We start from the raw sequence: 13,556 nt of genomic DNA on the forward strand, positions 1-13,556 counted from the left end.
GCTCCCGGGGCAGGCCGTGCGGGGCCGGGCCGGGTTGGAGGCTCCTGGGCTGGTGCCCCAGGGCTTCCCCTGCAACGAGGGAGCCGGGAAACTTGTTACCAACGAGATGCGTTTTTTGGGAAGTGGAGGTAACTTGAGCGTGATGTCAGATCTGTTTGAAACAAATGCATTTGATTGATTGATTGATTGATTGATTGATTGATTGATTGATTGATTACCATCGATTGAAATGTTGATATTTGGCCTCCTGGTGTTCGCCCATCAAATAATCTTCTGGATGAACTGCGTCGCCCACCGTGCGAGAGAGCTCTGCGACGTGTCTTCATCTTAAAAAAAAACACCACAGTGTTTAAAGTAGATAAAATTTCAATGGGCAAAGCAGCTCCTGTTGAGGCAGATTCCACTGCTAGGTCGTCTTCAACAGCACATCTCGTCTCAGCAATGGCTGCAGGATCCAGTTAGGACTCTGGCAGATACAGTAATCTTTCCGGGGCAGTTTCAAGCATTATTTCAACAGCTTTTCAGCCAGACTTCTTGTCAGAAATCCTGAAGCCCGTAGCAGCACACAGCATGGGATGTGCCACTAGCATGGCTGCTACAGTTCACTGTCAAATTTCTTCACTTTAAACTGCCAGTGAAAACCTGTGCACACTGCTGTTACCGTGCATTGATAGCCAAGGCCTGGGCAGCTTGAGAGGGCCAAAAGTTCGTGGGGAGTCTGAGGAGGAATGAGGCGATACTGGGCAATTTCTAACTACAACAATGCTGCAATACAGCAGCAGGACAGCTGGAGCACTGAAACGTACTCCAGGCCACGTCAGGTACCAGTAAAGAAACCACACTGGAATAGTTTTGCTATTTGCCTACAATTCATATTGTCCTCTTGGTCTAAAGGTGTCTCCTGATGGAGGGCAGGACAGGAATCGTCATGGCTCTGTGAACACCACAGGGCTATTGCTATATATTGTTGTTAAAGCAATACAGCATCTGTGGGCTCCCAAAGCTGTAGCCATGAAATATAGATAAGGTGAGATTCATGATTAACACATACATACAAGCAAACAAACACAGGTATATGCTTTTTATCTGTCGTCTCCCCAGCTCTTTGAAGTTGGTGATTTCTGCCAGCAGCAAACAAGCCATGAATTATAGTCCCAACAAAATGCTCCCAGTCTGTCAGAGTGCAAAGGAGAAATGTGGAGATTCCAGTTTGGTCCATCAGTATTAAGAGGAGTCTTAGAATAATTTTGGTTGGAAAAGACCTTTAAGATCAACCATCAATCAAAGTCTGTCAAGCCTGGTGCTAAACCATGTCCCTAAGCACCACACTGCACACCTTTTACACACCTCCAGGGGTTCCCAAACTAAATTGATCAGGGTCAGGCAGTAATTCTCAGTCTTTCTTACTTCTCATGCAACTGTTGATGTAAACATGGAGCTAAACTGCTGAGCTGGTTGTTTGAGTAATTATTTGGCTTTTTGCAGAGAAATCAATAAATGGAAACCATGTGAATACAGCTATATTGCAACCAGCTGCTTTTGATAAAAACACACAAAGATAGGAAGTCTCACTGTGCACACACACCACTGTTTGAGGCCTTTACTAACAGGTATTCAGCCTGGACAGGACTAGGAGAGGTACCAGCTCAACTCCTCCATGCTACAGGTGGTCCTTTGGATGCAGTTCAATGCTAAAATGAACTTTGCGTGCAGAGAAAGCAGCCAGAAGCCTACGCTCTGGTTCGAGCACACAGATATGTTGAGCTGCTTATGGAATTGCTTATCATCTGAAAAGATGGTTGAATATAGGCAGGGAAATGCATCTTTCCTCCAATCTCATTCAAAGAACAGGCTGAAACAGCTCTGCTGAAATTTATTCTGGACAGGTCAGCCCAGAGATGGGTTGATGGTATGGAAATACTTAACTGCTGCAGTTAGAAAGCCTTGAAAACCAGGTTGCACAGAGAAGCTGTGTGTGCCCCATCACTAAATGTGTTCAAGGCCATGTTGACCAGCACTTCGAGCAACCTGGTCTTGAGGGAGGTGTCCCTGCCGATGGCAGAGGGGGTTGGTACTAGATGATCTTAAAAGGTCCCTTCCAACTATGAGTCTATGATCTTAGTGTGCACAGTGTAGGGTGACCCCAGGTGTTGGTTGCTCATGCTACGAGTAGATTTTGCAAAAGCTCGACGCCTTTGGGGTTTATCAGCGGGGGAAGTCCAGGCGGGTGTCAGTGTTGCAGGGTGTGCGATGTGCCCTGTGTCACACCGGTGTCTGCCTGTCCCTCCTCGGCAGGATTGCTCTGGGCTGTCCTGCCCTCTAGTGCCGGCAGCGCCACCTCCCTCTGTCCCCTCCCCTCTCCCTCTGTCCCCTCCCCAAAACCCCCGGGCCCCCCCGGGCCACCGAAGGTGCAGAGCTGGCCACTCGGCGGCCTTACCCACCTGCCGGGGACAGCTGCTGCTGGTGACACAGCCCAGAGAAATGGGAAATTGAGGAAAAGGGCGTCCGGAGGGGTCCCTGTGGAGAGGTGGTGTAAGAGATGTGGTGTTTGTACCGAGGCCGGCTGGACCCCGTTTCCCTTTTCCCCTTCTTATTGTTGCTCAAGGTTTTCCACTTCTCCAGTGTCTGACAGGATGCAAGGGGTCACCTCCTCTGCCACCCTGCCCGTGTCTGGGGCTGAATTCAAGGGCTATTAATGGAAAACTGCCAGGGCAGTATAAAGCTTCACGCCTGCATGGCCCCATAAAAACAACCTGTTACAGCAAACTCTACCACAATGCAATATACAATGCTTGACTTGTATCTATACATTCTAATGAAATAAAAAAGCAGGACATGCAATTCATTTTTTTTAATAATAATTTAAGAAAACATAATGCCACAACCTATTTAAACAGAATAATTCGACACTTCAAGTAAAATTTCTAGCAATCAAATAAAAAACAGGAGTAGTGCAGATATACTTTATGAAGGAGAATGGCCCACTTGTGGAATTGGCCTGTAAACTGACAGATACATGTGCAGTTCAGCTGTGTTTTGTCAGTCATGTCTGGTACCACTTCTAGTGAACCAGTGGGAAAGGACAATTATGAAGAAAACTGAGACTCAGGGTGTGGCTTCAGCCCTTTACCACCGCTCTTGGAGTCAGAAGGATAAGGATTTTGCACTGGCAGAAATTTCCAGTGGCAGATAAATCTTTGAACGTGAAGAACTTCAGGAATAACAGCCTTTGCTCTGATACCTGCTGAGATGCCCATCCATGTTTGCCAGGAAAGGAGAGACTAACATGAGTGAAAAGAAATGTATCTATGTGCTGAAGCAGCTATCTTCCCAAATAGGGAAAGTAAGGAAACTCTGTTATCAAAGTTATCAAAGCACTTGCAAAGCTTATTAGGATACTCTCAGTGTCCTTCTGTTGACCTTCTAGCACAGGGCGTGGAACAGTATTATTTTTCAACTATGAACATCCCAGGTTTTTGATGGATTGGATTGTGCAGAAGGGGATAGAATTTCATTGCCATTCAATGCACTAGTAACCTCTCTCTTGATTCTTACAGCCTGAAATGAGCAATGTCCACATATGGAAAACATACTTTAATGGTTTACCTTTGCTTAGGTTCATCCTTCAGCATGGCTAGGGCACAATACTTGTAAATAGAGAGGAATTCCTTTCTTCTTTCAGCTAAGCCATTCATCTCCCTGTACTTGATGACTTGCCTGCTGGTTACTCAGTTTTCAAATCCTCTGTTTCTGCTTGATCTGCTTCTTCAGACTGGAAAGAGATCTGTTGTGAAGGCTGGTCCTCAGAAACAGGTTGGTCAATCTCTTTTTCCTCTGTGACTGCTTGGTCAGCCTCATCTGTCTTACCAGCCACCTGGGGTTCTGTATCTGTTGGCTTGGGCTCTTCAGCAGGTGCCTCTGTCTTCTCAGCAGGTGCCTCTGTCTTCTCAACAGGTGCCTCTGTCTTCTCAGGCAGAGGTTTATGGCTAAATGCATCTAAGCGTTTTTCAACCACTGTACGAATCAAGGCTGAAACACAGAAAGTCATCATTAACAAACATGGAGGGAAAAGCTTATAATTTGAGATTATTTTATATATTATTGGATTATAATTTCTTAAACCATGAAAAATACCGAAAATAACACTGAAAAGAATATCTGAATGAGAAAAAACATCCCTGCTGCTGTAGCCTGGTTCCAGCCAAACGAGCAGTTGACACTGAAAGCAGACATTTGAAAAGGTTTACCTGGATTGTTTTGTTCATCTCCTCACAGTAGTTCCTCAGTCTTGGAGGGGGTCAGCCCATGAGGAACAGGGACTAGCCAGGCTGCACACCAATTGATGGTTTTGGCAGTGGGAAATATTTGAATTATGAGAGTCATCAAAGGATTTTCTCCTTCTGAAAAGCAGCTATAGAGCGCCTATTCTTTATTATTTTGGCTGTTTAGCCTTCATAAATTTTTCTAAACATGATGCCTCTCCCAAATCAAAGAACACAAGAAAAAAATTCAACACTCAATTTGATTTGCATCATCTAAATATGAAAAATAGAGGCCAACAATGAATAAAGAGAGGTGTAACACAGAAAAAATGGACAATGTACAGGTACTAAAGAGAGTTTGATTGCTAATTCATGGGTTGACTTGGCCAAGTAAAAGAAGGAATGGTCATCTCTGAGAGGACAAACAGAGCCCCCTTAAACTGTGCGTGCTTCCCTTCTAGTTCACAGCTCTTTTATTGGACAGTGACAAAATAAGTAAAGTATTAATTAAAAAATGTTAAAAATAGATACTCGCAGATTTTTCCTATGCTTCTGTGTAAAGTGGGGAAGAAGCCACAAACTGTCTCAGTGAGGCTGTCTGCCTCTACAAAACTTGGCAAATCTAATTTGCAGTTCCTTTTGCAGAGATGATGTTTACTCAACAGTTGGTGATTTGTTATAAGTCAGAAAATGCAGAGGGTAAATGAAACAGGGGCTGCTGGTATTACTCAGGTATTACTTATTGGTCTGCTTCAGCTGCTTTGTGTATCTTAGAACTGGTGCAAGACGACAATATCTGGTTAAAATATTAAACACAAAGACTTAACAGGAATATCACAGAATGTTTTTGGTTGGAAAAGACCTTAAAGATTGAGTCCAACCATAACCTAACTCTACCAACCATTAACTCTACCAAGACCAGTGCTTAAACCATGTCTCTAAGCACCACATCTACAAGACACCTCCAGGGATGGTGATTGAGTCACCTCCTTGGGCATCCTGTTCCAGTGTTTGATTATGCTTTCAGTGAAGAAATTTTTTCTAATATCTGATCTAAACCTCCCCTGGTGCAACTTGACCCCCTTTCCTTTTGTACTATATTACCTGGGAGAAGAGAGCAACCCCCACCTCACTACAACCTCCTTTCAGGTAGTTATAGAGAGTAGCCAGGTGCCCCCTCAGCCTCCTCTTCTCCAGGTGAACAACCCCAGCTCCTTCAGACACTCCTCATAAGGCTTGCACTCTAATATGACAGACATTGTCACCAATGGTGTATCCTGCAGCAACATTCTCTTTGGGATGATTTTTCAGTAGTCACATACACTACTTCTTTCTTAAAATGAGAGAAAATTCCCTTCCTTCTGAAGACCTACATGAAGTGATCCTTGAGTGTACATACCAGCACAAAGGCCATAGGATAAAATACCTAACAGACCAGCTGTAACTATCCAAATTATACCCTAATAAAGAATCCTGGTTAAACTGAAAATACACCCAAAGGAAACAAACCCAATTGTAACTCAAACCCAAAATCACAGCAGGAGGAAAACCATACAAATGAAAGATGTAACACAACCCGTTTGATCCAGGACCACCACGGTGGACACATGTTAATCATAATTCTGTTTCCACACAAGACAGAGTTTAGGTTGTCCAAGTATTTCGACTACAGCCTCTGAGGACTGACTAATAAAAGAACTGAATACTGAGCTTGAACTAGCCCAAGAGAAGACTGACCTTTTAATCTATTTCAAAAGCAAGGACACAGTTATTGACTGCTGAGGAGGTAAACCCTTGTTTTGATGAAAAGTGTTGGTCACCTGACTTCTCAGTCAACCATGGACTACAAACACCCTTCTCTTGTCTTTTCATGGAAGATGAACATATTACTCCACAGCTCAGGGAGCTTACACAAACAAGAGACTTTTATGATATACTGGTGGCTGTAGACAGATGGACTTTTCTTTTCCCACTGGCACAATCAAGCACACTTCAGAGAACAGCACAGCAATGATGGCTGCCTAACACATGAGAAATAAAAGTTTTACAGCAAAGAAAATAATTGGTGTTGTTAAACCATTCTGCTCCTGTCAAATGTCTCAGATCTCCCAGCATCAACACATCTCAAACAGTATAAAGCCAGCAGAGAGAGGGTAGCACAGCATGACTGACAATTCTATTATTTCAGCTGAAAACCAATTACCTAGATGTTTGTAGTAGTTGTTTTCCAACACTAACAATGTTTTAATATAGTAAAAAACCCAAACAAGCACCAAAAGCCATGGGTACCTGGAGTTCTTGATAAATGACACAATCATAAACATCAAGTAGCCCAGATGACATTCCAGGATTTGATAACTTACAGTCAAGCATTGTCCTCCCCAGAACCCTTTTCTCTAGTGTTTCTTCCACTTCTGTCATCAGCCATGGGAAAAATTCTGTGTCAATATCTGTAAGCATTTAGAAGGAAGGAAGAAAGAAGGAAAAAAATGTCATTTTATTAAGGATGAGAGGCAGGATCTTGGGCCTGTTTTTCATTTGCTACAATCATCAAGGACGAACATCCTTGCCAAAAGACACTTGGTTTGCAAGAGCCAGAAGAAATCTCTCAGGTGTTGTTGGGTTTCTTATCTCCTACCTCACTGAGATTCCTCATTGTTAATGGACCCAAAGCAGAGTCCTCTTAACTGCAGTGATTTTTAAAAACGTCTGGCACCCTCGAGGGGTTAGCACAGATGAGATACACAGTAATGTTCCAGTGAGATGAAAATAACTATCCTGAAAAAAGTCAGGAGAATAACATTTCCTGCCTTGCTTTCCAAAGACGTCTGGCTCCTGGTCTGCTGGAAGCATTTGCTCCCTCTGACTAAAGAGCTCTTGCTTACCCATGTCATTCTCAAATCATGCTTTCTGTACTCCATGGTCCCAAAGCTTGCCCTGTTTGCACAATACACTCAGTTTCTGCATTTGCCTCATGATTCATTCTGGAGAGAGTTTATCCATTCCCAAGCTGTGGTCTAGGCACCTGTGCAGGGCCTGGGGACGTGGGGTGCAGCAAGGTAACCTACAAGAAATGCTGCTGATTCTAAAAGCTTGGAAGTCACCAATTTATAGCTCTGATATTATTTTCAGGGCCTAATTGACTAATTTCTCCATTGCTCTGGTAACCATTGACAAAGATTCAGAATGACAAAGATTTCTTTGCCTGTCCTATCAAAATACATTTACTTCAATTTGAAGCTCTCTCTCTGTGCTACCAGTCCTAACCACCCATTTATTTATCTCCAGTTCAAAAGCAGGTCTTCTCATTTTAACACTGTCAGCTTTCTCTTATTCTTGACTACTTGTACACATGACCAATCATTTTGTTTTAAAAATTTGAGTTTGGAAACTCTCTCTTCAGCCACAAATATAAATAAATAAAGTCTTGTGACATTATTCTAAATCACTGGACAATAAAGTATGACTTATGTTTGATTTGACCTTTACATTACTCAGTTCACATATTTTAAAAAAATTATAATACCAACCTCTTTGTATAGGATCATAGAAAAACCCACTCTCACGAAGATTGTTTAAAACAGAGGGAACGAGATCAGACAGGTAATGCTTAGTGAATGCCCGAGCTGCAATTTTCTCCGTGGTCTCTTTCTGTTTCTGCAGCATTTGCATGTGCTGGAGTTTGCGACGTTCCTGTCAAGACAATATTGCACGTAAAACTTTCAGGCCTTTAGCTGTTACTCCTTTGATTTAGACTTCGAAAAAGCATCAGTGTGAGAGTCATAAATATCAAAGCTAATCAAGAGTACTGATACAACATGGCTCAGATTTTCACAAAAAAACTTCTCATGTAAACAAGTGTTTGAAAGGAAGCTTGTACTCCATCTACAAGGAGCAGAAGAAATGTGTCCCTCTGGTATACATTTTCTGAATTTGGCAAGCTGTAAAATAAGGGCCTTGTAGCTGGCCAAATTAAGTACTTCTCTGATACCTTAGTATGCACTGATCTCATGACTCTTTGCTTTATTATTGCAGATAAAGCTGATCACAGGCCTTGGAATTAGCTGAAGCTGGGTCAGGATTTCCTGACCTTTTCATCTTTCCAATTTTATATCCTGTTTGATGTAATTAAATATTAGAACTCAAATTGGTTCAAGAAAACACGGGAAAAAAAACAACCCAGGTATACAAGGCTGATGAAATGTAGTAATTCAGAGTTGCCCTTTCTATTTTACTAGATAGTACTAATGCAGTATTGTACACTGGGAGATCTTGAGAGGTATGTGTGCACATGCAGTAGGTGCATGCATTGCGTGTGAATGTCTAGGAGGTGCCTCTCTTATTTTCAAGCTCTGCAACTAGTCACTTAGCAGTTACTATAATGAAAACGCTTAACCAGCTACAAAAGTTGTTTTGTTGCTTTTGGCCTCTCCATCAGGTGTTTGAATACACCAGGTCACTGGAGCATGACAGCTCCAAATAAACCTAACAGCATGGTGCTGGTGCATGAAAGCTGATGGCAGAGAGCAGCTATATGGTACCAAGATGCTTTGAGGCATTTCAAACTTTACAATACCCTTTTGGGCACATCCAGCTTTTTTCACGGCTTCTCATCCAGTAGTACTGGAAATGGTTTTCTTTCTTCTAATAAGCATTCAGCCAGGCCTGCTCTACTCTTAGGAAGTCCTACCTTCTCCTCTCTGTATCTCCTGTCCTGCTCTTCCAGGCGCTGTACTTCAGCAAGCTCTGCGTTCCGCAGCTCTGCATAGGCACGTTGATGTGCCCTCAGCTGGGCCAGCTCTTCTTCCTCCATCACTTCCAGCAAAGCTTGCTCAATTGTTTTCCCAACCAACACTTCCAGGATTGGCTTGACTTCAATGTCAAAATCAAACAGCTGAGGATGGGAATCAGGGAAACAGAGATAAATGGCCCTTAATCACAATCACTCTCAAGATTTTGGCACTGAGAAAATGCAGATTAACAAAGCTCTTGTGCTGAAGGCAGGACTGGAAAGTGCAGGTGGCGGGGTCAGCTAAAGCTAGTGTTGGCTAAGGCAAGAAGCATGAATGGGGCTGGGGGCTAAGAGATGGGTGGGCTGAATGACACACCACGTACCCGACCACAGCTGCTGTGGGTGCTGCCAGGGAGAAGCAGAGCACTCACCTGGACCCTATTTCTGTCCACTTCTCTGTCCCCAACCCCTTCCTGGGCTGGGCACTATTTCTACAGAGGAGAGCATTTCTCAACATCGTAGTTCATCATAGCTGAAAGCAGCAGAACAGTGCACATGGAGAAGCACCCTCCTTAATGGTGCACTTATCTTCACATAACATTTAAAAAAAAAAAAAAAAGTCCTCAATGTCTGCTGTGAGGTTAAGGTCCTTTCTGTTTCTGCCTCAATTTTGCATCAGAAACATGTTTTGTATGGGAAACATGCTTTGACAGCACTTGCAGACCTGACTTAGCTTCATACCTCTCCTTCTCCTATTTCTGTGGCCACATCTTTTCCTGATTTGGCTGGTATGAAGAGTGGAGTGGGTGGTCTATCCAAAAATTCATCCGTTTGACACTCTCTATCAACCTCTATTATCTGGTCACTAATCTCTTCCAAATACCGGTCTAGAAAAAAAAGCACAATGATTGCTATAAGTTTGATTATTTTTTATGATTCTGCAAGGTGAATTATGTCGACCAAAGAGTGCAATACACTGTCTTCTATAAAGTAAAAAAAAAAAAAAAAGACACTTGAACTTCAAATACAGACCAGTTAGTTACACAGGCCATCTGATGGTACGTTCTCTGTAACATGTCAGGTGTGTGGAGTACTTAAAATTACCTGCATTGGTCAGTGGGAAGGATGCAAGCCCAAGACTTTCATGCTCCTTTTGCATTCAACAGTACTTGAATGGTGAAAAGATGCTGTGTGTATTGGAGGTGGTGTAGGAGGTACAGAAGGGCTGAGGCAGAAGGAACACTCAGAAATCAAAGACCATGTCTGATTAGCATATAACTCAGCTGTTTTCTCAGTTTCTAAGTCAGTCCAATCTGAAATTATTTTCATACATGATTACTCCACTGCTAAATTTTGGTTTTCCTCCAAATAAAATTGTTATTCCACAAATAGGGAAGTTTGCTAGTCTAAATTAGGATGTCCCACCCCAGTTTTTAGCAGTAGTCTTATTCTTACATGAGACTGCACCCTTAAGCAAAATTTTTTTTAATTCCCTCAATTTTAAGCATACACCAGACTTCTCTGATGTCACTGGAAAAGGAAAGAATAAACGAAGAAGTTTTGACTAGTGTTCAGTGAAAACTAAAAAAATGGAGCCTCTTGGAAAATGTCACTAATTACCCAAAGTTATGAAATACAACTAAAAATAGGGGTTTATAACAGAAAGGATTAGAAAACCTCTGATTTTAGAATTCTACGATTCCAACTTTAACCTTATGTGATCCTACCAACTCTATCATCAATTTAGTAAGTGAATATAAATCAGCAAGTTTTTGTTTTCAGGGGAATTAAAAAGAAAGCCAGCCTTTTACCTGTCTGCACCTCAACGTGCTCTCTGCCTTCCACAGGCTCAGGTGTTCTTATTGCCAGTTGCTCCTTTGCACGCCTTCTAGCCAGTGCTCTCTTCCGTGCTTCCCTCCGCCTTCGAATCTCAAGGGGATCGGGCTCGGTACTCTGAGCAGGGATGAAGAAGAAAAAATACCCACGAAACAGAATACCCTTTGTACTTGGAAATTATACTGATTTCTCTATCCAAGAAACTGAAGGTTGTTGTTTGATTTTAATACTACAAATCTGGCGTTTCAGATTTACTTTTGTGGGCCCTGACCCTAAATTCTCCCTTACCTAGAGATGCCTACAAATGGCATCTCACACTAAGAGCAACTAGGTGCTCTTGGGAAGTGGTTATTGCATACAGAACTTTGCAAGATAAAGTATATTTAAATGGCATGTTCTTGCTGACAAGTGAGAGTTTCTACCTAAAGCTTTAAGAAGGTCAAATGGACTTAAGTGCAGTGATCATGTTATCAACAGAACTGGTTGCTAGATAAAAACTATAGCTTATTTATTGCTGCTGAAGCAAAAGAAACCTATACTAACTTTTAAATTCCATCCTGTGTTTGTGGGCTGAAATGAACATAATTTTCAAACTTCTTAGAATCATTGAATCATCAAGGTTAGAAAAAACCTTCAAGATCATCAAGTCCAACCATCTGCCCTACAATCCCTAACCTCTAAACTATCCCCTGAAACACCATGTCCACACGTTTTTTGAGCACCTCCACAGACAGTGCCTCCACCCCCTCCCTGGGCAGCCTGTTCTAATGCCTCTTTCAGTGTACACATTTTTCCTAATATTCAATCTGAACCTCCCCTGGTGCAACGTGACCCCATTTCCTTTTCTCCTATCACTAGCCATTAGGGAGAAGAGGCCAAGACCTGCCTCACTACAACCTCCCTTCAGGTAGCTGTAGAGAGCAATGAGGTCTACCCTCAGCCTTCTCTTCTCCGGGCTTAACAGCCCCAGCTCCCTCAGCCTCTCCTCATAAAACCTGTTCTCCAGACCTCTAATCAGCCTAGCTGCCCTTCCCTGCACCCTCTCCAGCAGCTCAGTGTCCTTCTTGTACTACAGTGCCCAAAACTGCACACAGAGCTCAAGATGTGGCCTCACCAAGGCTGAGTAGAGGGGCAGGATCACGCCCCTGGTCCTGCTGACCACACTGCTCCTTACACAGGCCAGGATGGTGTTGGCCTTCTTGGCCACCTGGGCACACTGCTGGCTCATGTTCAGCCAGTTGTCAACCCACACCTCCAGGTCCCTCTCTGCTGGACAGCTCTCCAGCCACTCCTCCCCAAGCCTGTAGCACTGCCAGGGGTTGTTGTGGCCGAAGTGCAGTACCTGACATTTGGCCTTATTGAAACTCATGCCATTGGCCTCACTCAACCCATTGATCAAGCCTGTCCAGATCCCTCTGCAGAGCCTCCCTACTCTCAACCAGACTGACACTCCCACCCAACTTAGTGTCCCCTGCAAACTTACTGAGAGTGCACTCTATGCCCTCATCCAAATAATCAACAAAGATGTTGAACAGGAGCAGCCCCAGCACTGAGCCCTGGGGAACACCACTCGTGACTGGCTGCCAACTGGATTTAACTCCACTGACCACAACTCTTTGGGCCCAGGCATCAAATCAGTTTTTTATCCAGTGAAGTGTGTGCCCATCCAAGCCATGAGAAGCCAGTTTCTCTAGGAGAATGACCCTGTCATAGAAGGAGATGAGGTTAGTCAAACAGGACCTGCCCTTCATGTACCCATGCTGACTGGGCCTGATCACCTGGTTGTTCTGCATGTACCATGTAATAGTACCCAGGATTATCTGCTCCATCAGCTTTCCCAGTACTGAAGTCAGACTAACAGGCCTGTAACTTCCCGTATCATCCTTCCATCCCTTCTTATATATTGGGGGTAACATTGGCTAACTTCCAATCTGCTGGTACCTCCCCAGTCAGCCAGTACTGCTGATAAATGATGGAAAGTGGCTTGGTGAGCACCCCCACCAGCTCTTTCAGCACTCTTGGGTGCATCCCACCCGGCCCCATGGATTTGTGCACATCTACGTGGTGTAGCAGGTCACTGACCATCTCCTCCTGGATAAATAAAATACTCCTGCCTCCACACAAGCAGCTTTTGCACACAGTTGGCTCACCTAGCTCCGCTTCTATAGAGTAAGCCCAAGCCTACCCCCAGGTTTAATTTCCCAAGAGCTGCTGTTCCCACTGATGACACCTATGGATGCACACAGTAACACGTGATGATGCAGCAATAACTTGTGCTCAGTATCGTTAAACTAAAGAAGTGGGGAGTGTGGGGGGTGGACAGAAGCAAGTCCTTACTGGGGAAAAAATAAATCAGAACTACAGAAGTTCCAAGGAAAGGAAGGCTGAAAACAGTCACAAGCTTGTTTAACTGCAGAGCCTGTGACTGTGTGGAATATTTTAAGTGAAAGTACAACTTCGGTAGTTAAAATATTAATGAGGAGCAGATTTCCCGCCCTATCTCCTACATTTGAACGAAGCTGTGAACACGATCTACACAAGGACCTACCACAGGCGCGACTCGAAGGGCGTAAGTGTTGCCACGCACCACCCGCGGGTCGAACATCAGGTTGAGGTAACGCTCCTTCTCCCTGCAACACCAAGCGCAGGCGGGCGCGGTCACGGCGCTGCGGCAGCCGGGAGGGAAGGGACAGGGAGAGGCCAGAGGCGCCGGGTTTCCCCAGGGG

At 43.8% G+C, this 13,556-nt stretch overlaps 1 protein-coding gene across 1 annotated transcript in view; it reads right to left on the minus strand.

Annotated features, from left to right (window-relative positions):
• RSPH3 (radial spoke 3 homolog (Chlamydomonas)) overlaps nucleotides 1-13,556 on the minus strand; it is a 56,601-nt gene that overhangs the window by 42,260 nt on the left and 785 nt on the right. The window contains exons 2-8 of the mRNA XM_009998555.1: nucleotides 13,379-13,460; nucleotides 10,806-10,947; nucleotides 9,736-9,881; nucleotides 8,953-9,156; nucleotides 7,793-7,955; nucleotides 6,626-6,712; nucleotides 3,868-4,029 (exon numbers count right to left, since the gene is read on the minus strand). Coding sequence (XP_009996857.1) covers nucleotides 3,868-4,029; nucleotides 6,626-6,712; nucleotides 7,793-7,955; nucleotides 8,953-9,156; nucleotides 9,736-9,881; nucleotides 10,806-10,947; nucleotides 13,379-13,460 — 986 coding nt within the window. The remainder of the gene's footprint in view (nucleotides 1-3,867; nucleotides 4,030-6,625; nucleotides 6,713-7,792; nucleotides 7,956-8,952; nucleotides 9,157-9,735; nucleotides 9,882-10,805; nucleotides 10,948-13,378; nucleotides 13,461-13,556) is intronic.

The sequence above is a fragment of the Chaetura pelagica genome, unplaced genomic scaffold, assembly GCF_000747805.2.
Source record: "Chaetura pelagica isolate M959 unplaced genomic scaffold, ChaPel_1.0 scaffold455, whole genome shotgun sequence".
In the NCBI taxonomy this organism is placed as follows: domain Eukaryota; kingdom Metazoa; phylum Chordata; class Aves; order Apodiformes; family Apodidae; genus Chaetura; species Chaetura pelagica.